Source organism: Lontra canadensis, unplaced genomic scaffold, assembly GCF_010015895.1.
Source record: "Lontra canadensis isolate GAN:19392208 unplaced genomic scaffold, GSC_riverotter_1.0 scaffold194, whole genome shotgun sequence".
NCBI classification, from domain to species: Eukaryota; Metazoa; Chordata; class Mammalia; order Carnivora; family Mustelidae; genus Lontra; species Lontra canadensis.
Genome location: NW_022631188.1, coordinates 223038 through 246529, shown reverse-complemented (window position 1 = coordinate 246529; position 23492 = coordinate 223038). Strand labels below are relative to the sequence as shown.

General features: G+C 45.8%; 2 protein-coding genes across 4 annotated transcripts; both read right to left on the bottom strand.

Moving 5' to 3' along the window:
* Positions 1-1696: 1696 nt before the first annotated feature.
* ZSCAN26 (zinc finger and SCAN domain containing 26) lies at positions 1697-23303 on the bottom strand. Of its 3 annotated transcripts, none has more exons than XM_032847815.1 (4): positions 22562-23303; positions 5638-6115; positions 5236-5353; positions 1697-3105 (listed from the first exon to the last, which is right to left on the bottom strand). In XM_032847815.1, exons 2-4 carry the CDS (start codon positions 6064-6066, stop codon positions 2204-2206), a joined length of 1449 nt encoding a protein of 482 aa, XP_032703706.1. In that variant the 5' UTR covers positions 6067-6115; positions 22562-23303; the 3' UTR covers positions 1697-2203. The 3 variants fall into 3 exon arrangements, with proteins under 3 accessions (XP_032703706.1, XP_032703708.1, XP_032703707.1); XM_032847817.1 differs by having other exon boundaries at positions 23063-23303; XM_032847816.1 differs by lacking the exon at positions 22562-23303 and having other exon boundaries at positions 5638-6284.
* NKAPL (NFKB activating protein like) lies at positions 14680-16164 on the bottom strand. Its single transcript, XM_032847821.1, has one exon. The coding sequence runs from the start codon at positions 16154-16156 to the stop codon at positions 14945-14947; it is 1212 nt and encodes a 403-aa protein (XP_032703712.1). The 5' UTR covers positions 16157-16164; the 3' UTR covers positions 14680-14944.
* Positions 23304-23492: the final 189 nt, after the last annotated feature.

The window sequence follows — 23492 nt, the reverse complement described above, 5'->3', positions numbered from 1 at the left end:
ACAGGAAGTCTGCTTCTCCCTCTAACCTTCTCCCCTCTTATGATCTCTCTCTCACGCTTTCTCAAATAAGTAAATAAAATCTTAAAAAAAAAAAAAAGTGTATCACTCTCATACTTTAACTCGTCACTGTCATTGCTTTTTCATGAGAATAAAAAAGACATTCTTTGTTCTTTATTCTCTGTTCCCTTCTTAAAAGGAACAGAATCAAACAGAATTGAACTATGATACAGAGATGAGTGCTTAGGTACTGACCTCAGCACAGCTGTCAAAACACTTGGGGAGAAAATCCCTGATAGCCACTTAATTTTACCCATCAAGGCAGAATGAAAGACAGCTTTACGAATTCCTAAGAAATCGAACATTACTGTTGCCATGGATTCTTCAAAATTTCCTCAAAAAGTTGCCCTGCTTCTCCCACATATTTGGTCCTCCGCCATGAAATGGCATTAACGGTGGCAGCCGGTCAGACTACACGCAGCCAGATGCAGATGGGAAGTGGGTCAAGACTGAAAAGTGCCTGTTCCAGCCTTCATGTTTCCCCTTCTTCTTGGTGACAGAACCTTAGTTTCCGGCCAGGCACACCACAAACCACAAGACACTCTCCAGACTCCTTCCCAAGTTTTATTCTGCAGTGTATGTGCTGAACTGATTTCTGGGAGGCTGTGCATGGAGAGCTGGCTGAACTGCGAGGAACTTTTTTCCTTCTGTCTCTGTCTGCATTTTGCTTGCGATGGCTGGAGCTTCGGCAGCCACCAAGGATCATGTGACAACCTCAGGACTGGTGGTGCGCACTAGGAGGTTAACAGAAAAGCAGAGGCATGGTCCTTAGTGGTGTCATGGAACCACTTTATCAGTCCTGGACTGCTTGTCACCGGATTTTTCTGAGAGAAAAACTAGCTTTTGTAAAGTCACTCCTCCCTTGTTTCTAAACTATATGCAGCTGAACCAAATCCTCAGCAATACCCGAGGGTTCATTCCCAAAGTAGACTGTGACACTTTTTCCAGACACAATACCCTATACAGCTACTGGCAATCAGCAAGCAATGACGGTTCAAGGGCGGACTTCCCCTAAGCTCAATGTTCTTCATCATTACCATGACACTTTGGTATTCACAGTATAAAAATCATGATCTCCTCCTAGCTGACTTTATTATTTGACTTCCAAAGAATTCCAGAACAAGCAACTAAAAATCATATTATCAGGGGCATCTGGGTGGCACAGTCGGTTAAGCATCTGACTCTTGATTTTGGTTCAGGTCATGATCGCAGGGTCCTAGGATCAAGCCCAGTGTTGGGCTCTGTGCTCAACAGAGAATCTGCTCTCTCCCTTTCCCTTTGCCCTCCCCCCAACTCATGCTCTCAATCTCTCTCAAATAAATAAATAAAATCTTTAAAAAATAAATAAAAAATAAAATTGCATTATCAGCCTTAATGGAAAAAAGTCTAATCTCTTTCCCCACTTACTAAACAGTCTGTGCAGGAGCCACTAACCTGGCACTGGAGTTACCGAGCGAGACAGCTGCTGCTTGATTTAACTCAGCACTATTCGTTCAAATAACTTATGAAATCTCTTCCACACTTTAAATAAAATCTTGATTTCTAACTTGAATCAGTGAAGTATTGTGACAAGAATGGGGTGGGAAGTGGTCGAATTAAATTTTCTTTGCTTTCTAAAATGCTTCTGCTGACTGGGAAGGTGGGGGGATACCCGCAGGGGTGGTTAGTAAAGCCAGTGGGGGAAAATGCCAACCTTAACCTGCACTTTAAGATCCCTTTGAGAGTGGGATATTTCCAAACATCTTTAGTTTTACTTTATAACTGTTGCTGTAGCAGATGCAAACGTATCGACCTGTTCTTGCTCCGTTCAAGCCTATAAATCCATAGGTTCGTGGCTGACTCACTGCTGACTTCAAAGTCCTCACCCATCATGAGGGTCTCTACTACTTGGAGGTCTGCAATCATACATTTACCAAGTTAAAGGCTCAGAGAAGTCCCACAGTGAAGAATGCTGTTCTGCTTGTTCCCATAGTCCCAACAAGGGTCAAATAATTGTGCTCTGCAGCTGAGCACACGTGAAGGGGCAGAGCCTCCTGCTTGGCCCCTGGAGTTCTCGGAGGCTCGAACCGGCTGGAGTGACTCTTCCTAAAGTGCTGCTTGCTTGTCAACGTACTGTCCCTGATGTTCCTGCAGAGAGGATGCCCCATCAAGGTGGACTGTGTTTGTGGTGATATCTCTGATGCTGAAAAAGCCCCGACCTCTGCCTGAAGGCTTCCCCACACTCACTACACTCATAGGGTTTTTCTTCATTGTGGATTCTCACGTGTTGGGCCAGGTGGGAGTTCAGTCGGAAGGCTTTCTGGCATATGGCACACTTAAAAGGCTTTTCTCCGGTGTGAATCCTGTGATGGCGGATGAGGTCTGAGGTCAAACCGAAGGCTTTCCCGCACTCGTTACAGCGATGGCTTCTGGAGTGGCTGTGGATTCTCTGGTGGTGCGTGAGGAAAAGGGCCTGACTGAAGGTCTTCCCACACTCCTTGCACTCACAGGGCTCCTCCTGGCTGTGAATTCTCTGGTGTCGGTTGAGGTGGGAGCTGCGCCTGAAGTTCTTCCCACAATGGATGCACAGGTAAGGTTTCTCTCCAGTATGGATCCTGAGGTGTTCCAAAAGGCCTGCATTCTGGCTAAAGACCTTTCCACACTCTTTGCACTGATAAGGCTTCTCACCAAGATGGATTTTCTGGTGTCTGACAAGGTGTGAGCTTCTCTGAAAGGCTTTCCCACACTCGTGACACTGATGACCCTTCTCTCTTGAGCAGACTTTCTGATGTACCACAGGCCTGGGACTCTGACAAGCCTCAGAGCCACAGAGCTTTCCTTCTGCGTGCGTCCCTTCGTGTCTAATCAGGTCTGAGCTCTGGGTGAAGCCCTCCCCGCATTCTGAGCATTTACACTCAGTCTTCTCCGTGGGCCTGACCTGCTGCTGTTCCAAGTTAGGGTCCTTAGGACCAGGTTCTACAGGTTCAGACACTTTCCCAGATGATTCCGCTCCTCCATGAGAGTCTGTCTGTACAGCCATCTTCCCATTCTCAGTCTTTGTCCCCTCACCTGAAACATGAAATATATACCACCAATTACTTGTTTTTTGATGCTTAGGGAAGGGAATCTGCATTTAGGAGGAATAAATTTAAATCAAGCCGTGTGTGCCAAGTGGAAATGCTGTGGAAGCACAGAACAGATACGCAGTGGCCCACAAGAAACTGTGAGCAGTGGTTGCTCGGGAGAGGATGGCGACCGTATGAGGAGGTGGCTTATCTTAAACGGTTTGAACTTGATCATATGACATACACACAGCACACAAAGTTAGCAAGCAAGCAAGCACAGTCTCAAAGGGCATGGCTGTACATTCTTTTTTTTTTTTTTTTAAAGATTTTATTTATTATTTACTTGACAGAGAGATCACCAGTAGGCAGAGAGGCAGGCAGGGGCGGGGGGGGCGGTGGAGGAAGCAGGCTCTCTGCCGAGCAGAGAGCACGATGCGGGACTCGATCCCAGGACCCTGAGATTATGACCTGAGCCGAAGGCAGAGGCTTAACCCACTGAGCCAACCAGATGCCCCAATGGCTGTACATTCTTGAAAACTGTTTTGGGGCAAAACGGTTTTGGGGCAAAACGATTTAAAAAAAAAAAAAAAAGAAAGAAAGAAAGAAAATGGTTTGTCAACCGGAGGTCATCTGAAGGCCCAGGGCCAGTAAGTAGGTTTTGGAAATGAAGAAATGCAGACACAGAGCCCATTTCATCACTGATTAGCTGTGTCATCTGAACCCTCTGGGCTCGGCGTCCTCACTGATAGATCAAAATCACTGGACCACAAAACCTTGAGATTAACATAAGTTCACAAAGATGTCTTGGACTTTCCTGATCTCTTCGGACAGCAGCAGCTGCCTTCCTGTGGGGCTCAACAGACACCGGGAATCTCGATGCTGTAATGGCTCACACGTCTGGTACGTGGAAGGCCACAAGCAACGTCTGACGAATAAAGCCAAAGCTCAGACACACAGGCACAGGTGGGGGAGTAGAAGGCCTTCCAAGGCCAGGAGCCTGAATGAGGACGCAAAGCTGGAGTGAGAGGAGGTCCTCAGCAGCACCCATGACAAGCTAGTGAGAGTTCAAGAGTGTGAGCCCCGTGAAGGCAGCAGACCAACCGTAAAGGGAGAGCACATGAGAGCCAAAGCGAACAGTGGGGGACTCGCCAGGAGAGGCCAGAGACCGTGAGTCCCATGCGGGGCACCTTGTGCACATCTTCCTGCAGCCGCCCACAGGGGTGGGAGGGCTTAAAGGAAGAGAGAGCCTTCTCCAGTGATGACCTAAAGACACAAACAACTAAAAAAAGGGGGCGGCTCTGAAACCCGAAAATGACTCGAACTTTGAGTGTAAAACAGCATTTTCAACAGACCCAGAGGGCAAGGGACAGTGTCAAGGATCTCCTATGACCACATTTCCTTGTCATACTTAAAATATATGCTCATCATGGGGCGCCTGGGGGGGCTCAGTCAGTTAAGTGTCTGCCTTCTGCTCAGGTCATGATCTCAGGTTCTGGAATCGAGCCCCTTGTCGGGCTCCCTGCTCAGCGGGGACCTGCTTCCCCTGATCCTCACCCCCCTCATGCTCTGGTGCTTTCTCTCAAATATATAAAAATCTTAAAAAAAAAAAAATGTAAGGGACAGAAACAAGAAAGAGGGATTTAAGCGACAATGAAAATACCATACAGGAAGAAACGAATCTAGGTGACATTTAGAAACAAAAGACAGTAATAATACTACAGTAACTTGAAGGAGACAAGAAAAAATGAGGACTGGTGCACTTGGCTGGGGTTCTCTGCCTTGGGTGAGACACTAGCAATCCTTGTCTAGTCACCCCTGTTGTAAAAGGGAGGAGGAGGAGATGAAGGACTGTATGGGAGAAGCTTTTGGTTTCAGCTGAACAGAAATCCCAAGGAAAGGACGGGGGGAAGCGTTTGGGCTGATGGGAATCTTCCAGATCTGGACTGTGGTGATTAGACAACTGAGTTTTGTCATGTTTGTGAAAACTCACTGACCAGGACACTCACAGAGTGAATTCTGCCGAGTGTAGATTAGGCCTTAATAAACCCAACTCAAGACAAACACAAAAGCCGGGCCTCCGCAGGGGACACCGAAGCGCGCCCGTCACATGTGGGAGGACGCCGCTGTTCCTTACCCTTCTCTTCTTCAGGCCCCGGAACGTCCCGCTCAGCCTGGACCTGCGGCTCCCGCACCGCTGCCACAGGGGCCGCCTCCTCTGCAAGCACCTTCTGCTTCTTTGCCTGGTCTGGGTCCTAGGGACAGTTATGTAGGGACAGTTAGGGACCTGAGGGCTTAGGAGGAAACTTTCAGAAACACTTCCCTGTGAGAAAAGAGTGAAGAGGAACCCGAGGGGGGATCAGCACGTTCAGTTCCTCGCAGCAGACAGCGGGAGAGGCTGACCTACGCTATGAGCCGCCAGACTGGGAAGAAATGGAACCACAGCTCAGCAGTTCTCCTGCTGCTGAACTCATGCCCCCTGCTCTGGCCCAAGGTCTCAGGTCCTGCCTCTCTGCAAAAGAGCCCATTCGCTCCTTACCACTCGCTGTCCTGCCTTCCCAAGCTCTGGCTGCAGGTGCTCCAGCACGACCACCACCTCGTCCCCGCTCTCCGGGCGGCGCTCCCGCACCCGGGCCTGCAGCTCCTCGGGCAGGATGGTCAGGAACTGCTCCAGCACCAGCAGCTCCACGATCTGCTCCTTGCTGTGCGTCTCGGGCCGCAGCCAGCGTCGGCAGAGCTCCCGCAGCCGGCTCAGCGCCTCGCGGGGCCCTGTGGTCTCTTCGTACCGCAACTGCCTGAACTGTTTGCATAGCGGCTCTTGTCCGAGGCCTGAGCTCTTTCGTGGTAGCCTGAACCCCTGTCCCCAAGTAGAGCAGCGATCCTCCTTCCCTGTCCGCGGCCCCTCCTTCTTCAGATTCAGAGGAGCTGGGGAGTGCGCATTCACCAGTGCCATTGCCATCCCCAGCATCAGCCTGCTTCCGCTCTGCCCCAGAGGGCTTCCTTTTCACTGTCTCCTCCTGCCAATGTGAAAACAAGAATCACAGGGGTGCCTGGGTGTCTCACTATTAAGCGTCTGCCTTCAGCTCAGGTCATGCACCAGGAGTCCTGGGACAGAACCCGGCATCAGGCTTGCTGCTTGGCAGGAAGCCTGCTTCTCCCTCTCCCACTCCTGCTCCCCCTACTTGTATTCCCTCTCTCGCTGTGTCTCTCTCTGGCAAATAAATAAATAAAATCTTAAAAACAAACAAACAAGCAAACAAACAAGAATCACAGAAACAGGTGGCTCAATTGGTGCAGCATCTGCCCTCGGCTCAGGTCATGATCCAGGGTGCTGGGATCAAGCCCCGCATCAGGATCCCTGCTCAGTGGGGTAGGCCTCTCCTTCGCCCTCTGCCCCCACCCCTATTGTGCACCCCACCTCAAATAAATAAATAAATAAATAAATCTTAAAAAAAAGAAAAGAATCACAGGAGCAGCAGTGATAACAGTAACTACAACAGTAATACACCTTTGCTGTACTCACACAATTCCAATGATTAGTATTAATCCCTTTCTCTCGGAAACAACCCTTCCAGAAATGGAATATACATACAAAATGAGAAAACTCTGTTCTATACAAGATTGCCAGCTGACAGAGCAGGAATAACAAATCTGAAAATTCATGATTTTGCAGCTTGACAAAATAACGAATTGAATCAAGGACCACAAACAGGGGGACGCTTGGGTTGCTCAGTCAGTTAAGCCGCTGTCTTCGGCTCAGGTCATGATCCCAGAGTCCTGGGATCGAGTCCCACATCCCGCTCCCCACTCAGCGGGGAGCCTGCTTCTCCCTCTGCCGGCCGCTCTGCCTGCTTGTGCTGTCTCTCTCTCCCTCTGACAAACAAATAAATAAATATAATCTTTAAAAAAAAAAAAGAAAAAGAAAAAGGACCACAAATGGGTGAAGTCACTGGGCAAAGGAGTGGGGGAAAAGCACATTCTCACAGTTTCAAAGAATCACCACATGATTGCTTATTAATGACGAAAGAAACAATGGAGACATCTGGCAGCCACCAACTTAATCAAATGCTCAATCCCAGCAACACCAACAGCCAGACAACCGACCTGTGCCTTCTCGCTGATGCATTTTTAATGAATGTTTCACATGAATCTAATAACAAGGAGACTTTCAGATAAATCCTGAATGCAGCTCACGTACAAAAGTTGATTTCACAAAAATAAAAAATGGTATTGTTCTAGATTAAACAGACACCTAAATGAATCATTAGAATTGGCTCTTGGGTTTTAAAAACACTATAAAACCTGGTTGGGCTCCAAATACAGCTTACTGTTACACCGTCCTGGACATGGTAACTTTCAAATTATATATATATATTTCATCAAAAAATGGACTTAAAATTTAAAGTGTTAAATTTTACTGTTCTTAATAGAAATAAAAAAGTCAAAGGAAGTGATGATCATTAGCCAGAAATAAAAGTTTGGTATTGCAACAGTTAATTTTATGTGAAAACTTGAATGGATCATGGGGTGCCTAGATAGTTGATCAAACACTATTCTGAGGGTTTCTGTGAGGGTGTTTGGGGATGAGAAGAACATTTATATCAGTGGACTGAGTAAAACAGATGCCCTCTAAAATGTAGGTGGGCTTCGTCTAATCAGTCGAAGGTCACAATAGAACAAAAAGGCTGACTCTTCCCCAAGTAAGAGAATTCTCCCTGCTTGACCGCCTTCACACAGGCCACTGGCTTTTTTCTGGCCTCCAGACTCAAATGGAAACATTGGCTCTTCCTGGATCTCAAGCCTGCTGGCCTTCCTACTTCCTACAATAACTGTGCCACTGGATCCCCCGGTTCTCAGGCCTTTGGACTCAGAACGGAACTAAACCATCGGCTCTCCTGGGTCACCAGCTCACTGACTCACCCTACAGATCTTGGGGATTTGCCAGTCTCTGTAATTTCATAAGCCAATTCCTTATAATTAATCTGTCTCTATGTGTCTATGTCTATGTATTTCCTATTGGTTCTACTTCTCTGGAGAACTCGAATACAGATATATAACACAGGTTGCTAACTTAGTGGTGGTCATTTCTATGACAGGATTAAACACACCAAACACAATATATAATAAATAGTATAATAAATGACCCTCCCAGCCTACTTTCATATCTTATGCATTAGATCATTCAAGATCTATTGATTCTGCCTAAATAGCTCTCAAATCTATTCTCTCCTCTTGATCCCCCTTGCCACCATCTCCTCCGATCCAGACTACTGTGACTGATCTTTCTGACTCACCAATCTATTTCCCACACTGCAAACAGTGATATTTCTAAAGAGGAGAAAGGACTGTATCTCTGCTGTGCATTTACTGCATTACGTAATTTATCACTACTCTTAGTAGCAAGTGAAAGACATCTAATATGGCTTAAAATTTTATGATCTGATGAACTTTCAGTTCCTCAAATTCACGATACTCTCTCCTCTTCCTGGGTCCTTCCACATCACTCTTCAAGTCCCCAACTTTTTTTCTCATTAGTGCCCATATACCCTTCATGTCTCAGCATAATAAAACAATAAGGCAACACAACTGTTTTATGTACTTTGAGTATTAATGCATTTAATCTTCACACAACTGTATCAAGACACAGCTGTCGGGACGCCTGGGTGGCTCAGTAGGTTGAGCCGCTGCCTTCGGCTCAGGTCACGATTCCAGGGTCCTGGGATCGAGTCCCGCCCGCATCTGGCTCCTTGCTGGGCAGGGAGCCTGCTTCTCTCTCTGCCTTTGCCTGCTTGTGTGCTAGTGCGCGCCCACACGCTCTCTCTGACAAATAAATAAAATCTTAAAAAAAAAAAAAAAAAGACACAGGTGCCAACGTCATTGCACAGGGGATACTGAGACATGGAGCGTTTAATAACTTACACAAGAACCCAAAGCTCAACCTCATATCTTTCCTCCAAGAGCTCTTAAACCCTTGGAATTAACTTTGCCTCCTCTCTCTCTCTCTCTCTCTCTCTCTCTCTCTCTCATAATCCACATCTGATCCAACAGCAACGCCTGCTGGCTCCACCTTCCAGGTAGACCATTAATCTGACAGCGACTAACCACGTCTACAGTAATACAAGTTCAAGGCATCCTCATCTCCTACTGAAGTACCGGTAATAGTTTCACTGATTCCGTTCTTGCGGCCCTAGGGTCTAACCTTATCGTGAGTTCCCAGCTATAGATGCCTTAAAGCCTAAGTCAGAACATGTTTTCCCTCTGCTTAAAATCCTCCAAAAATTCTTCACACCGAGAAACGACCAAATGACTTACACAACACAACGCCCACTTCTACGCACAACCTCTCTATACCCTCCTCTCCACACCCTGCCCCGCTCACTGCGTCGGGTCTACATTCCCGGTCTCCGTGCAGCACACCCCTCGAGAAAGCCAAGCAAGCTTGGAGGCCTTTGCACATGCTGCTCCCCTCGGCCTGAAAGCGCGTGCCCCCAAAGGCCACACAGGTCTTTTCACGTCCTTCAGGTTTCTGCTCAAGCACTACCTCTAAGGTTTACCTTCAACACGTGTTTAAAACTGCGTTCAATGGACGAAACAAGTGCTGCTTAAGTTGTGCCTCGGAAGCCGATCCGCAGCTTCAAGACGCCCCAGGCCCCCGCCTCCCGCCCCCCTCCCCGGCCTGCGGGCACTCTGTCGCAGAAGGCTCCTCTGCACCCAGGGAACAAGCTGCTTCCCAGCCCGGGGCTGCAAGACTTTCCCAGTCGCAGCGCAGTCACCACACACCCAGCACCCACCCGCAGGGGCAGCCGGTGGGGATCCGGCAAGGTCCGCGGTCCTCACCCTGCACCAAGGCCCGCTCCCCCGCTCACCGTCGCCTCCGCTCTAGGCATGCGGGAGGACCACGGCTCGATGGTGTCCTGCTTCCGGCGCAGGTGCGTGCGCAGGCGGTTCTCCACCGCGAAGTTTATTTTATTAGAGTGAAAACGGGCCAGTTCGGTTTCGTGTTACCGCGAAGAACTGGCATTTCTACTTTGCTCATTCACAGATTAAATACAGACACATACTTTTCCATTTCTCCCCAATTTAAAAAGTCGTTAAACACAATGACAACACTGTCAATTTATTGCTTTTTAAAAATTTCTTCATAGTATCAAGAATTGAATATTAAATTGAACAATGAAACTATGTTTGGATCGAAAGATTTAAGGTAATGAAAATTAAGTATATTACTATAAAAGTATAATCAGGGGAGCCTGGGTGGCTCAGTGGGTTAAGCCTCTGCCTTCGGCTCAGGTCATGATCCCGGGGTCCTGGGATCAAGCCTCGCATCGGGCTCTCTGTTCTGCAGGAAGCCGGCTTCCTCCTCCTCTCTCTCTCTCTCTTTCTGCCTGCCTCTCTGCCTACTTGTGATATCTCTGTGTCAAATAAATAAATAAAATCTTTTAAAAAAAAAAAGTATAATCAGCCATACTTTACAGTGAATGTAGTTTTTAGGGGGAAAAAAGTGTCAAGATATCACTTTACCAAAATAATTCTACAGAAGAAAAGAGAAATATCCCCTCTTGTTCATTCTACCAAAAAGTGTTTTTTATGGTCTTTAAGTAAAATAAATCCTTTAAAAAAATCTAAGCAAACTAATGTTTAATTAGTTGAGAGTTTTGAAAAATCATTAAATATATGAATTGTTTTATGACAGGTAATTTATTCAGTGTTTTCAGCATTGAAATTATCACAACAAAAGAAAAAAACACGTTTCATTAGGACAAGCAGAGTTAACCTTTCTCCTTGGCTGCCAGAAGCTTGGAAGTATCTTTCAGAAGTAGCAATTAAATAAATTGACCTTAGAACTTCCTTAGGCAAACAAATGTAGTCAACGCAAATACTTTACTAATTAGAAGTTAACATTTTTTTCTTGCACAGAAAACTCATATGTCTGATTTTTTTCTTTCTAAAGAAGGGCTTATATATTTTTAAAAAATTATGTGAAGGATAAATAAAATTTAAAAAGGAAATAAATATATCTTAATTTACTGCCCCTTTCAAACTCTCTATCATGGCTGGCTTCTTAAACATCACTCCTAGTATCAAGGCTTAGATTATTGGCATTGTATTAAATAACCCGTGAAAATAAAAATGTGGTTTACTAGAGTTTAAAAAAAAATTCAAGGTCTGCATTTTTAATTTAAGTAGTCTGTATCTTTTGGAAGGGGTAGAGGTTGCTGAGAATGAATAAAAATGATATCTTATAGGACAGACTACATGTCGCTAATTTTATAAATCGATTTTCAAATTTGGGACTTTCATTTTCCAGGATTATCATTTTTATAAACAAAATGGTGGTTTGTATGTTTTCATCAGGTCCATTCTTAAGATATTCAAAATAAAAGCTTCCTTTTCTATAGGATCTGCTGAGGCACTATTGCATTACAAGTCATGCTACCATGTTATAGCATAAGATAGCAGTTCTTACCTTTTTGTTATGATGCTTTCTGCTTTTCTCTCTGCTTCTGCACATTCAGCGAGATATTATTCATTATTCTGAATTTTAAATAGAAAATTATGTGACCAATGATTGTTCTAAACAATAAAAAACCTACAAATGAGTCCAATAAACCTAACCCATAGAAAAGCATAGAAAAATCTATAGCTTTAAACCATCATATGAATAAACTAATAAAGAAAAACCCTAGGGGTGCCTGGGTGGCTCAGTTGGTTAAGCATCTGACTTAAAAAAAAAAAGATTTTATTTATTTATCTTGACAGAGAAAGACACGGTGAGAGAGGGAACACTAGCAGAGGGAGTGAGAGAGGAAGAAGCAGGCTTCCCGCTGAGCAGGGAGCCCAATGTAGGGCTCCATCCCAGGACCCCAGGATCATGACATAAGACAAAGGCAGATGTGTAACAACTGAGTCATCCATGATCTGAACCAAAGGCAGATGTCTAACGACTGAGCCACCCTGGTGCCCCTAGCACCTGACTCTTGATTTCAGTTCAGGTCATGATCTCAGGGTCTTAAATTTGAGCCCCAAGTTTGGCCCTTCACCCAGCGGGGAGTCTGCTTAAGACTGTCTCTCCCTATCCCTCTACCCCTCCTCAGACCCACTCATGCTCTCTCTTAAAGAAAAAAGGAAATGCCTTTTTTCACCTATTAGATTGGCGAAGATCAAAAGGTTTAGGAGTACCATATTGTTGGTTATCTAGGTGTGTAAACTGGTACATCTTATTTACAAAGCAATGTTGCAAAATCTACTAAACTGTAAAAGCACATAGAACATGTGACATTCTTAGACTTTTCCTGACCACCTTATCAAAAACATCCCCCTATTATTGTCTCTAGTCCCTTATTTTCTTCATAGCATGCTGCAATTAATACATATTTGTCTGGTATTTTTAAAGGTCTGTTTCCTCTAGTAGAATGTACACTTCTGTTGTGATTGCAAGGATCAAAGAAGAGTAAGTGTTTGCTTGTGTTTGCTTGCTCTCTGGCTTATACCCAGTACCTGCCATAGTGCCTAGCATATAAAAAAAAACCAATAAATATTTTCCTTTTAATCCAAGAACTCCACTTCTAGGAGGCCATTTTTAGATGATCCAAAGAATTCTTTTTGATCCGATAATTCTATTTCTAGGTAAGAATGCCACAGATAATATTCTCACATATCCACAAAGATTTTCAATTCAGTACTGTGTAATTATAAAATATAGGAAACATCTTAAGCATCTAATAAAATATAGTCCTTTCATTCAATAGAATATTATAAAGTCATTAAAAAGAATAAGGTAGGGGCGCCTGGGTGGCTCAGTGGGTTAAAGCCTCTGCCTTCAGCTCAGGTCATGATCCTGGGATTCTGGGATCAAGCCCCGCATCGGGCTCTCTGCTCGGTGGGGAGCCTGCTTCCTCCTCTCTCTCTGCCTGCCTCTCTGCCTACTTGTGATTTCTGTCAAATAAATAAATAAAATCTTTAAAAAAATAAGGTAGATTTATATGCATTGATTAAAACATCTCCAAGATTAAGTGAAAAAAGCAAGATGTAAGTCCATGGGTGAAATGTTCATTTCTAAAGAAAGAAATATACATAATATACATAATAATAATAAAAGGTAACATTGGCTTTCACCAGTGCTCCCCAACAGTCTGGGGAAATGCTCAAGGTAGTGTGCCAATCGAGTCATCTACTAGGATGAAGATGCCCTTCCACATCACACTGTCCTGCAAGATTCTAGAACCCCACTCCTTCACCTTAGGTTCTGTGGGGCTTAGTAGGGTCTTGAGCCTTGAAAAGGGAGTCCCCTTTTCAAATGAGATAGTTTGCTTAGTGATAAAATGAAGTCTTGGATTCAGGCAGATGTCACTGGATGACATTAAAAGCTTTATCACAAACCATGAGTGGAGCTCACTCTAAAATCTTCTCTAATGCTGGAGCCAGCCAGGCTCTCAATGCTAACTTTGTTGTCCATGAGGTCCCTCCTGATCTGATCTTTTCATGAACTCCACCGACTTCATTCTTTATACCTTCTCATTTTTTCCCCTTTCTCCTCTTAGTCTAAGGTGGCGCCTAATCTACTCTTTGGAAGACCCAAGCACAATGGACCTTCATCTTTTCTTTTTTAGATCTATTTTTATGGATAAACCCTATGTCCCCCTCAACAGGTATTCCCTTTCTTTTTAAAGGTTTTATTTATTTGACAGACAGAGATCACAAGTAGGCAGAGAGGCAGGCAGAGAGAGAGGAGGAAAGCAGGCTCCCCACTGATCAGAGAGCCCAATGTGGGGCTCGATCCTAGGACCCTGGGATTATGACCCGAGCCCAAGGCAGAGGCTTAACCCACTGAGCCACCCAGGCACCCCAGGTATTCCCTTTCTAATAGTCAAAAGCAAGCTGCAAGAAAATTGTGGCTTTCAGCACATGTACTGTTTTTTTAGAAATCACTCAAAACCATAGTGGGCATTTGTTGGTTACTTATACACCTTCCCAACATTACTCTGATTTTCATTCAGGTATCCACTTCTTCCCCATGTAGCCTATAAATTGACTGTAACCACAGCTCCAGAAACAGGCCTATCTCTGTGGCAACAGTACATTTTTTGAGAGTGGGCATGTGACCTGAGCTATTCCCATTAGGGTCAGTGTCAGGATTCTTGTTTGGAATGCCAAGACAGAAATGTTCTTTCACTCTTCAGAGGTGGACCAGGAAGTATATAACCAAACTCAGGACCTATGGCAACCCCTTCTGTTATTTAAGGAAACCAGGCTAAGGAGGGAAATGACCCATGGAAAAGAAAAAAGTCAAAGTCCCATAAAGGCATGCAGGACTTTTCAGTTACATGAACCAATAAATCTCCTTTATTTTTAGTTAACTCAGTCTGTTAACTGCAACCAGAAGTAGACACTCAGTTGAATCCTTTGTTCTTTCTGGGGTTCTTCTGGTCCTCCTAGGGGCAAATGAAGGGCTCCATGAAGCCGTTTGAGAGACAGAAGTCATGGTCAACAGGGAAAATAACCTTCAGGTTAATAGCTCCAACCTTGATCCTTCAACACGCTTGTATATGCACAGAACTTATGAACAACAACAACAAAAAGACATAAAAAAATTTCTTTGGGGAGAAGAATCAGGGACTAGGATTAAAGACCTTTTATTAACTCTCCAACTGTAGTATTTGAATATTTGTTCAGCCATGTGCACATATTAAGTTAAAAATAACAAAATAGTTAAAGAGATCTCAAACAGCAGCTTTTTCTTGAAGGACTTCGTAACATAGTAGATACAGTAGCACCATGAAGTCTTTTCACACTATTTTGGTCATATAAAACCGTTGTTAAAAGTCCTGCTGAACAACAGAAAGTCCTTACTTGTCATCTTTCCCTTTTGTCTTTCTGTACACCATCTCTCGGAAACTGGCTAGAATCTTATTCTCTCTCTTCCGTCTCTCTTCCTGGTTAAAGGATGCAAGGGCTCTCTTCTCGTCCGCACTGTAGATCTGGTTCTCTTTACGCAGCCGCACAGCCTCCATTCTGCGATGCCTGCTACCACTCATAACATAACCTGAACATTCAAACGAAGCGATCTCCTCACTTGTCAGCCCAATTTCACCTCTCCGTGGGATTCGCTTTCCAGCTTTTACATACTCAGCCATGGCTGCACCTTCACCTGGGAGCAGAGCGTGGCCGTAGTTCAAAGGTTTCTCATCTTGGGAGGTGTGTACTATAGGTGCTTCCGGACCTATCAGATCCATGGTATCCGCCGCCTTTGACTGCTCAATCCAGATACCTTCCGGCAACTCCCCTTCTGAATCTTTAAAGCTTGAGTCACTGGATTCCTTTTTAGTCTTCTTACTCTTCTTTTTCTTGTTTTTTTTCCCTCTGTGTTTCTTTTTCTTCTCCTTCTTCTTGGCCTTTTTGGCTCTCTTTCTATCAGTATCAGAGCTAGAATCAGTGTCGGAGTCTGAATTCCCGTTACTATGATCAGAATACTTCCTATGTTTCCTTTTGGACTTTTTCTTCCTTTTTTTCTTGCTTTTTGAATGACTGGTCTTCTTCCTTTTTTCTCCGGAGCTGGAGTCTGAGCCGCTGGTCTCCTGAGTCTTCACCTCGTCGCCCTCCACGGGAGTGTGTTCATCAGAGTCCGGCTCAGGAGACTTTGGGGACAGCCCCCACACCTCGGGAGCGCCCAACTCGCCAATCCTTTCTCTCTCTCTCAGCCTCCTCTGCCGAAAGCTCTCCTCCTTTTCCTTCTCGTACTCCTCCGCCCACTGCCGGTCGCCCGCATAGTGGCGGTGACGGTAGCGGTACCCGCCGTAGTAGACGGAAGAGGACGAGAATGCGCAGTTGCGGGACGCCGCGGCCTGCTCTCGAGAGCTGCCGAGCGGGCAAGAGGCGCCAACGCCCGAGCCTCCCCACGGAGGCCTGAGGCCCTCGCGGCCGCGGGAGTGAGAGCGGGCCCGGCCTCCCCACGGGGAGCGTCTGGCCTGCGCGGACGGCGGGCTCCCCGACGAGCTGCGTCGCCACCTCCGAGAGCCCGCGGTGTCCTCGGAATAGCGGGACCGGGACACCGGGGCCATGAGCCACGCCCTCACCGACGATCTAAGGACCAACGCCGGGCAGTTACCACAGAAACAGCGCGGGCCTGCACTTCCCGCCCACCCGGGCGCACGAGCGACTTCCGCTTCCGGCGGGTTGCTAGGTGAGGGAACGCCGGCTTGTCTGGGACCGCGGGTTGGAGAGGCAAGACTGCGCCGTGCGTAGGGTCTGCGTCTGTGCCCTGAGTCCTTGGGACACGCAAACCAGGAATTTGCATCAGTGACCCCTCTACCGTCCAAACGTCTTTTGTGTTGCTTGGATATTCGCCTTCCACCGCCTTGATACCCTTCACTCCTCCTTCCTCCCTTCGGCCCTCTTTATCATTGCCCCTTGGGGGAGTTTTCCAGCTTCCCACGCTCCTTTGCTGATCCCTTAGAAAGAAACCTGTCCACCATCTCCATGGCGGAAATAACTTCTACTTGTGAACTGCAAACCCCATCTGTGCCTACTGGGAGCAAGAATGTCTTTTGATCACTTTGCTCCGTTTTTGCTTTTTTGTCTTCCCAAAGTGGTAGTGTTATAAACATTTTTTAAGTTTTTAATGAAAGAAATTATAGTATTTGATTAGAAATTTAATAAAAGCTTAATTTTGTTAAAAATAATACATTTTTGGGGGGCGCCTGGGTGGCTCAGTGGGTTAAACCCTCTGCCTTCCGCTCGGGTCGTGATCCCAGGGTGCTGGGATCAAGCCCCGCGTCCGGCTCTCTGCCCAGCAGGGAGCCTGCTTCCTCCTCTCTCTCTCTCTCTGCCTGCCTCTCTGCCTACTTGTGATCTCTGTCTAATAAATAAATAAAATCTTAAAAAAAAATACATTTTTTGTAATCAGGTCTTCTAATGGGAAGAAAATAAGTTGAGGAATAACATTTTGCCTAATTGGCGTTCTACCATTGCAGGGGAAACACAGTCATAGAAAATATGTAAATCAACATGGATGTGTTCTAATAAAACTATTTATAGACACTGATATTTGAATTTCTGCAACTTTCACGTCACAAATTTCTATTGTTCATCTGATTTTTCCTCAACAATATGAAAATATAATTTCTTGCTCATGCCCTACAAAAACAGGCAGTGGGCCAATTTTGGTCTGCAGACAGTAGTTTGTTGACCCCTGACTTAATAGAGGAAGCAGTGGTACAAAAAATTTACAGCTAGGAACAAAAATAAATGCCTACCATACCTTTTTCAGGGGAGCAGCTATTATTTTCTTACTTTTATGTATAGATGAGCAAATATTCAGATAGAGCACTAGAATGTTTTTGAAAATCTTTTTATAAAAAATGGTAATTTGGTGGGCACGTGGGTTGGCGTGTTAACCAAGAGTTGGTTAAGCGTCCAACTCTTGATTTCGGCTCAGGTTGTGATCTTGGCATCCTGGGATCAAGCCCTGTATTAGGTTCCATGCTCAGTGGGGAATCTGCTTGAGGATTCTCTCTCTCCCTCTCCCTCTGCCCCTAGCCCCGCTTGTACATGCGCATGTGCTCTCTCACAAATAATAAACAAATCAAAGGAAATAAGTAGTTTTTAAATGGAAATACATTCTAATCATCAAGAAAATCACCAGATGTTGAAAGCTCAGCTAAAATGAAATTGCTCTTATAGGTAATATTTTACTATCTTTCTCAAAATTTCTCAAAATTGTTTTCCATAAATTTCCCCCCAAATTTTTATTTTAAAAGCTTCCAAACCTACAGAAAAGTTAAACACCTGTATATCCTTTACCTAGATTCACTGATTGTCAGGATTGTGGTTCTTACTTAATTGAAGGAAAATTAGAAATTATGAAGCTTCATTCCTAAATACTTCAGTAATCAATGTCTAAGAAGGACATTCTCCTTCGCAATCACAATGCCATTTTTCCTCTTAAAAATTTTAATATTATTATTAAATGTTAGGTGGCGGTGTCTAATATGTAGGATATGTTAAAATTCCCCAATTGTTCCCATAATGTCCTTAAAATGGGATTAAAAATCCAATTAAGTTTCATGCATTGCACTTGATTGTGATTACTCTTTGTTCTGTTTAATGTAGAATGGTTTCTCTCCCTACACTCCCACTTCTACTTTTAAAAAAAGATTTTATTTATTTATTTGACAGAGAGAGAGATCACAAGTAGGCAGAGAAGGGGGGCAGGTGGAGAGGAGCAGGCTCCCTTTTGAGCAGAGAGCCAGATGCGGGGCTCCATCCCAGGACCCTGAGATCAAGACCTGAGCTGAAGGCAGAGGCTCAACCCACTGAGCCACCCAGGTGCCCCCCACTTCCATTTTTTAAAAATTATTTGACACAGTTTTTCAGGGTCCAGGATGATGTTTTGTAAAATGTCCAACATTGAATTCATCTGATAATTTCCTCTCCTCGTGATTAGATTTAGGGTAATTCTGTTTGGCAGATTACACAGATGAAATATACTTTTTGCAGTATCTCATCAGAAAGCATATCACATTATGAAAAGTGTCACAATCTATACTTATGACTAGGAAATTGCTAACAAGCAAATTATATAGAACTCTGAGGACAAGCTGGCATTAAACATCCCTCCAAATTACTTCATACTTCCTGCCTTTACAAGTATTTAGTGACCTTTCCTCAGCAAGCGACAACAAAGGCACTCACAATGAGACTTACACTGCCTGACAGTATGCGTTTACACACAGTGCTCTGAACGACATTTTATGGGGCGCTTCAAAAGGGGTAGCTTATCGGATATGCCCATGGTCGCCTAAATTTATGCTGCGAAGAGCACACCAACACCTCAATTATGACTGCAGCCTGTTTCCTAGCATCCCCCTCATACGGGCAGATGCAATGCGACTAAAAGAACAGCTGATCCTTGAACAACATGGGTTTGAACTGTGCGGCCCCCCCGGTATTCCACGGTTTTATGAGTTGACAGCAAAGGTCTCAATGCATTTATTGACAACTGTGCACCCCAGTCTGCACAGGCCTTCTGCTGCCCTCTGAGTACCTCATCAGCTCCCAGAGCCCCAGGAATGCCCACCCGGTGGTCGTGCCCAGGCCCAGGGACGGGCTGGGCTGAAGCCCAGGAACCGGCCAGACCGTAGGGGCTGCGGGTTGGTTAGGGAGCACTCGGCAAGGCGGTGCTCACACAGTGGCCACGGCTGCCCCAGGGGCGTCAGGGGTGCACCTGCCAGCGGGAAGGCGGGCTGCTGAGCCCAAGCCTCCAGGCTGGGAACACCACCTGGGAAAAGGAACGAGACTGCTATAAAGCGAAAATCAAACAAAGCTTTATTTCACGCCAAGCATCAAAAAATCAAACTGACTGGTGGGGGCCATCTCTTACGAAGAGACGACGACAACGATGACCCCAACAAGGTCACTCCCAAGAAGGCCACTCTGGACAAGGCCTCTTCCTGGTCAGAGCCGCTCCCAAAAAGAGGCCACTCCAGACGAGGCCACCCCGAGGATGAGGCCGCTGCTGATGAGGTCGCTCCCCAGACAGGGCCACTCCCCAGACAGGGCCGCTCCCCGGACAAGGCTGCTCCCAAAAAGAGGCCACTCTGGAGGAAGCCGCTCCCAGAATAAGGCTGCTCCTGACGATGAAGAGGCGATGACAACAGCGACAATGACAAGGACAACAACCCCGATGACACAGACTCTGCTCCCCATGACGCCACTCTAACCAGGCTGCTCCCCAGAGGAGGCCACCGCTCCAGACGAGGCCACACCCCAGACTAGGCCACTCCGGATGAGGCCGCTCCCCAGAATGACACCGCTTCCGCGAGGCCCCTCGCGGCAAGGCCGCTCACGGCGGGGCCGCTCCTCTGTGGTGGCGAGGCTGCTGGCAGCGGGGCCGCTGGCGGCTCTCACGGCTTGAGAGAACCCTGACAAGGGCTCTCACGGCTCTGACAAGAGCTCTGACAGCTCCCACAGCTCTTACAGCAGCTGTGACTGCGCTTACGGCTCTTACAAGAGCTCTGACAGCACCCACTGCTCTGCTGCTTCTGCCTCCGATGGCTCTCCTCCTGCATCCGACAGCCTCGCATACCAACCTTTATAGGAGTGGTTTAGCCCCGCCCACACACAGGTGGCCAATTGAATTTCAATTCACCCTAACCTGGCCCACCCCTACATCCGGGGTTTACAAGAAGTTCCTCTGGGAGGGACAGGCCTTTACACCAACACGCTGGGGAGGCGGCGGAGGGGTTATTTGTTTTTGCAGTGAATGTCCATGCAGTGCAGTATTGTAAATGCATTTTCAATTTCTGACGATTTTGTGACAGGAGGACTGCGCCAGGGCCAGCGCCCCAATGGAGGGATGTTGAAGGGCGACCCCACAGTGGTTTTAAAGCCATATTCAACCTCTTCTCTGCGCATTCTTATTTTGTAGTGTGACTTTCTGTGTTTTTAGGTATTGCCTTTTGCTTTCCCCCTCATACATTTCTAGGCGTCGTAAGGCCAAGCATCACACTTTTCTTTTGTGGTTTCTCCCAAACTCCACTTTGTATCTGGTGTGAAATCAAATAAACACAGCGGACTGAATGATGAACCAGGGACTCTCGCAAGGGAAACAACACCCTTGCTTAAACGTAGTTTCTAGGAAAGAGACTGGTAATGGAAGTTAGAAATAGAGGGTGAAGACATGAGGGAGACTCCTAGCAATGCCACTTCCTCACCACCGGAAGGGGCAGAGAGATAAATTAAAAAATGCTTAATGGACAGAGCGGGGACTAGGATGAGGCGAGAGAGACACTGAGGGCCCAAATTAAAGGACACATCCACTGTCTTAAATTCTGTGACCTAAATGCTTCTCTCACCTCACCCTACTCGCAGCTCTGTAAACAACAGGTGTAGACAAAGAAACATCCTGTTTTTCCTGATGGAACATATAAAAGAAATTCTGTTGAATCACCTATAGTCTCACACAGAGGATACAGAATTAGGTAAAATACTGTATAGTTTTGGAACTATATACAGTTCATGTTGTAACAGTTTCCTTTGGCACCACTTAAAGGCTTTTGGACTGAATTATTCAATATTCAAGAAAGAAGGTAGGACTTTGTACAATTAAAAAGCATATTTCTATGGAAAACGTCAAATATGTAAAAGTGTAAAGAGAATATTACAGTGAACTCCTATGCCTCTCGCCCAACTTCAACAACAGCTATTGTGGTACTTTTCTTTGTGTGTTTTCTCTAGTTCTGAGTATTTCATTCTTTTTAGGTAGGCTCCATGCCCACTGTGGAGCCCAACACAAGGCCCAAACTGAGACCTTAAGACCTGAGCTGAGATCAAGAGTCCGAGGCTCAACTAAGTCACCCAGGAGCCCCTAGTTCTGAGTATTTTAAAGCAAATCCAGATATTATACCAGATATTACACCTGCAAGTACCTCATTATAAATTTCTAACAAATGAGGACTTTTTTCCTTCACATAACCAAAATATCATTATGACAACTAAATTGATAGTAACTCCTTAATGTCATTATGTTTTAGTTTTCCCAGTTGACCCAAATGTATTTTTTAACAGTTGTTTTGTTCTGATCAGATTCTGAATAATGGATACATTGTGTTGGCAGGTATATCTATTTGGTCTCCTTTAATCTAATCTTATTCTGTTTTCTCAGCTGCCTTTTCAAAAAAATGCTCTTTATCTGTTGAGGATCCAGGTTCTTCTGTCCTGTGGAATACCCCACATTCTGAATTTTATTTATTGCTTCTTTTAAGTATCATTGAACTCATTAACTCTCAAACGTACCTGCCTATTGCACTTACCTAGGAAATTTTTATTTTTAAAATTTATTTACTTGACAGAGAAAGACAGTGAGAGATGGAACACAAGCAGCGGGAGTGGGAGAGAGAGAAGCAGGCTTCCCGCTGAGCAGGGAGCCCGACCTGGGCCTGGATCCCTGGACCCTGGGATCATGATCCTTAATGACTGAGCCACCCAGGTGCCCCACCTAGGAAAATTTTATGGTTATGCCCACCTGAGTTCCATCCTTTAACATTCTGATTTAGTTGATCTTGGTTGCAACCAAGATCAGGATGTTTTAATGCTCCCCAGTAATTCTAATATGCTGAGCAGTGTGAAAAATGCTAACAATTGCTTCTGAATCTCACCTATATGCAACTATTAGGATCTAGAAACATAATTTGATTCAGGTTCACTTATTTCGCCAACAATGCCTCATGGCAGTGCCTTGTACCTCTTGTGGCAGCTCATCAGGAGAAAAATATTTTCTAGTAGTTCTCATTTGTAACAGCCTTTGGGACCTCTCATTTTCTTAAGTTCTATCCCTTCCTTGCTACCCTTTGAACTGCAGAGGGACAGATTGAGGAATAAAAACTTAGGAAGGTACCAGCATGGTATTTTTCCACTTTATAAACTTCTACCAAACTTGCATTCCACTGAGTAGAAAGGGGACTTACCGACATCTCAGTCCAGCGAAATAACTGCTTTGACTTCTGGCTTAAGCCTTGTCCCCTCTGGATCAAAGGAATCTCAGGGTTTCCTTCCATTTTAGTGAAGCCCTAGCTTACTGTAGGTCTGCCAATATTCTAAGAACCTTACACACACAAAACCTCACTGCTTGCAACATCCTTACCTACTATTACTACCCCCAGTTAAGACTGGGCAAGTCAGGCACAAAGAGGTTATGTAGTTAACCGAGGTCACCCAGCTAGTCAGTGGTAAATAAAGCCAGAATTATGAGCCCAGGTAACTTGGCTTCAGAGTCTGTGGATCTACTCACTGAGCTAGACTCTGAATGGGAACTGGGAAGAAACAAGAAGAAAGCAAGCATGAGAGAGTAGGGTCGAGCAGCCAGGGATACCAAGTTCCCAGAAGTAGGGGGCAGCATAAGCCTGACTGCTGAAAGGAGGCCCTGGAAAATGGGAAGTGGTAATGGGTGGGGGACGTTGGGGACTTACAGTTAATTGGCTGGAGGGGTCGGAATGGCTTTGCTGGCCTTTTGCTGCCGACAATGTGGTAAGGATGAATGGCAGCGGACAAGAGACGGGGTAGGGAGGGCTTTCTTCCAAGCCTTTTGGCCTTAAAGGGCAGGATGGAGAGTGACAGCTGGAGGGAGGCAAGGACCAGGGGAAGCCAGGGCTCTCTTCCAAGTAGGCGCCTGTGATGGCTCCGGCTATTTTTGCAGGCCCTGCTGCCGGAGATCTAAGAACACCGAGGAAGCCGGGTGTCCGGTGTCCGGTGCGTGCCAGCTCTACAGCCACGTGGACATGAGAGCCCCCGGATTTCAAGGTGAGGTCTTACTTCCTCTACAGAGCTCGCCGTCCCTCCTTCCTTCCGGCCCTGAGCGCAGCCTTCCCGGCGCGAGCCCGGCAGCTGAAGGGTTAAACT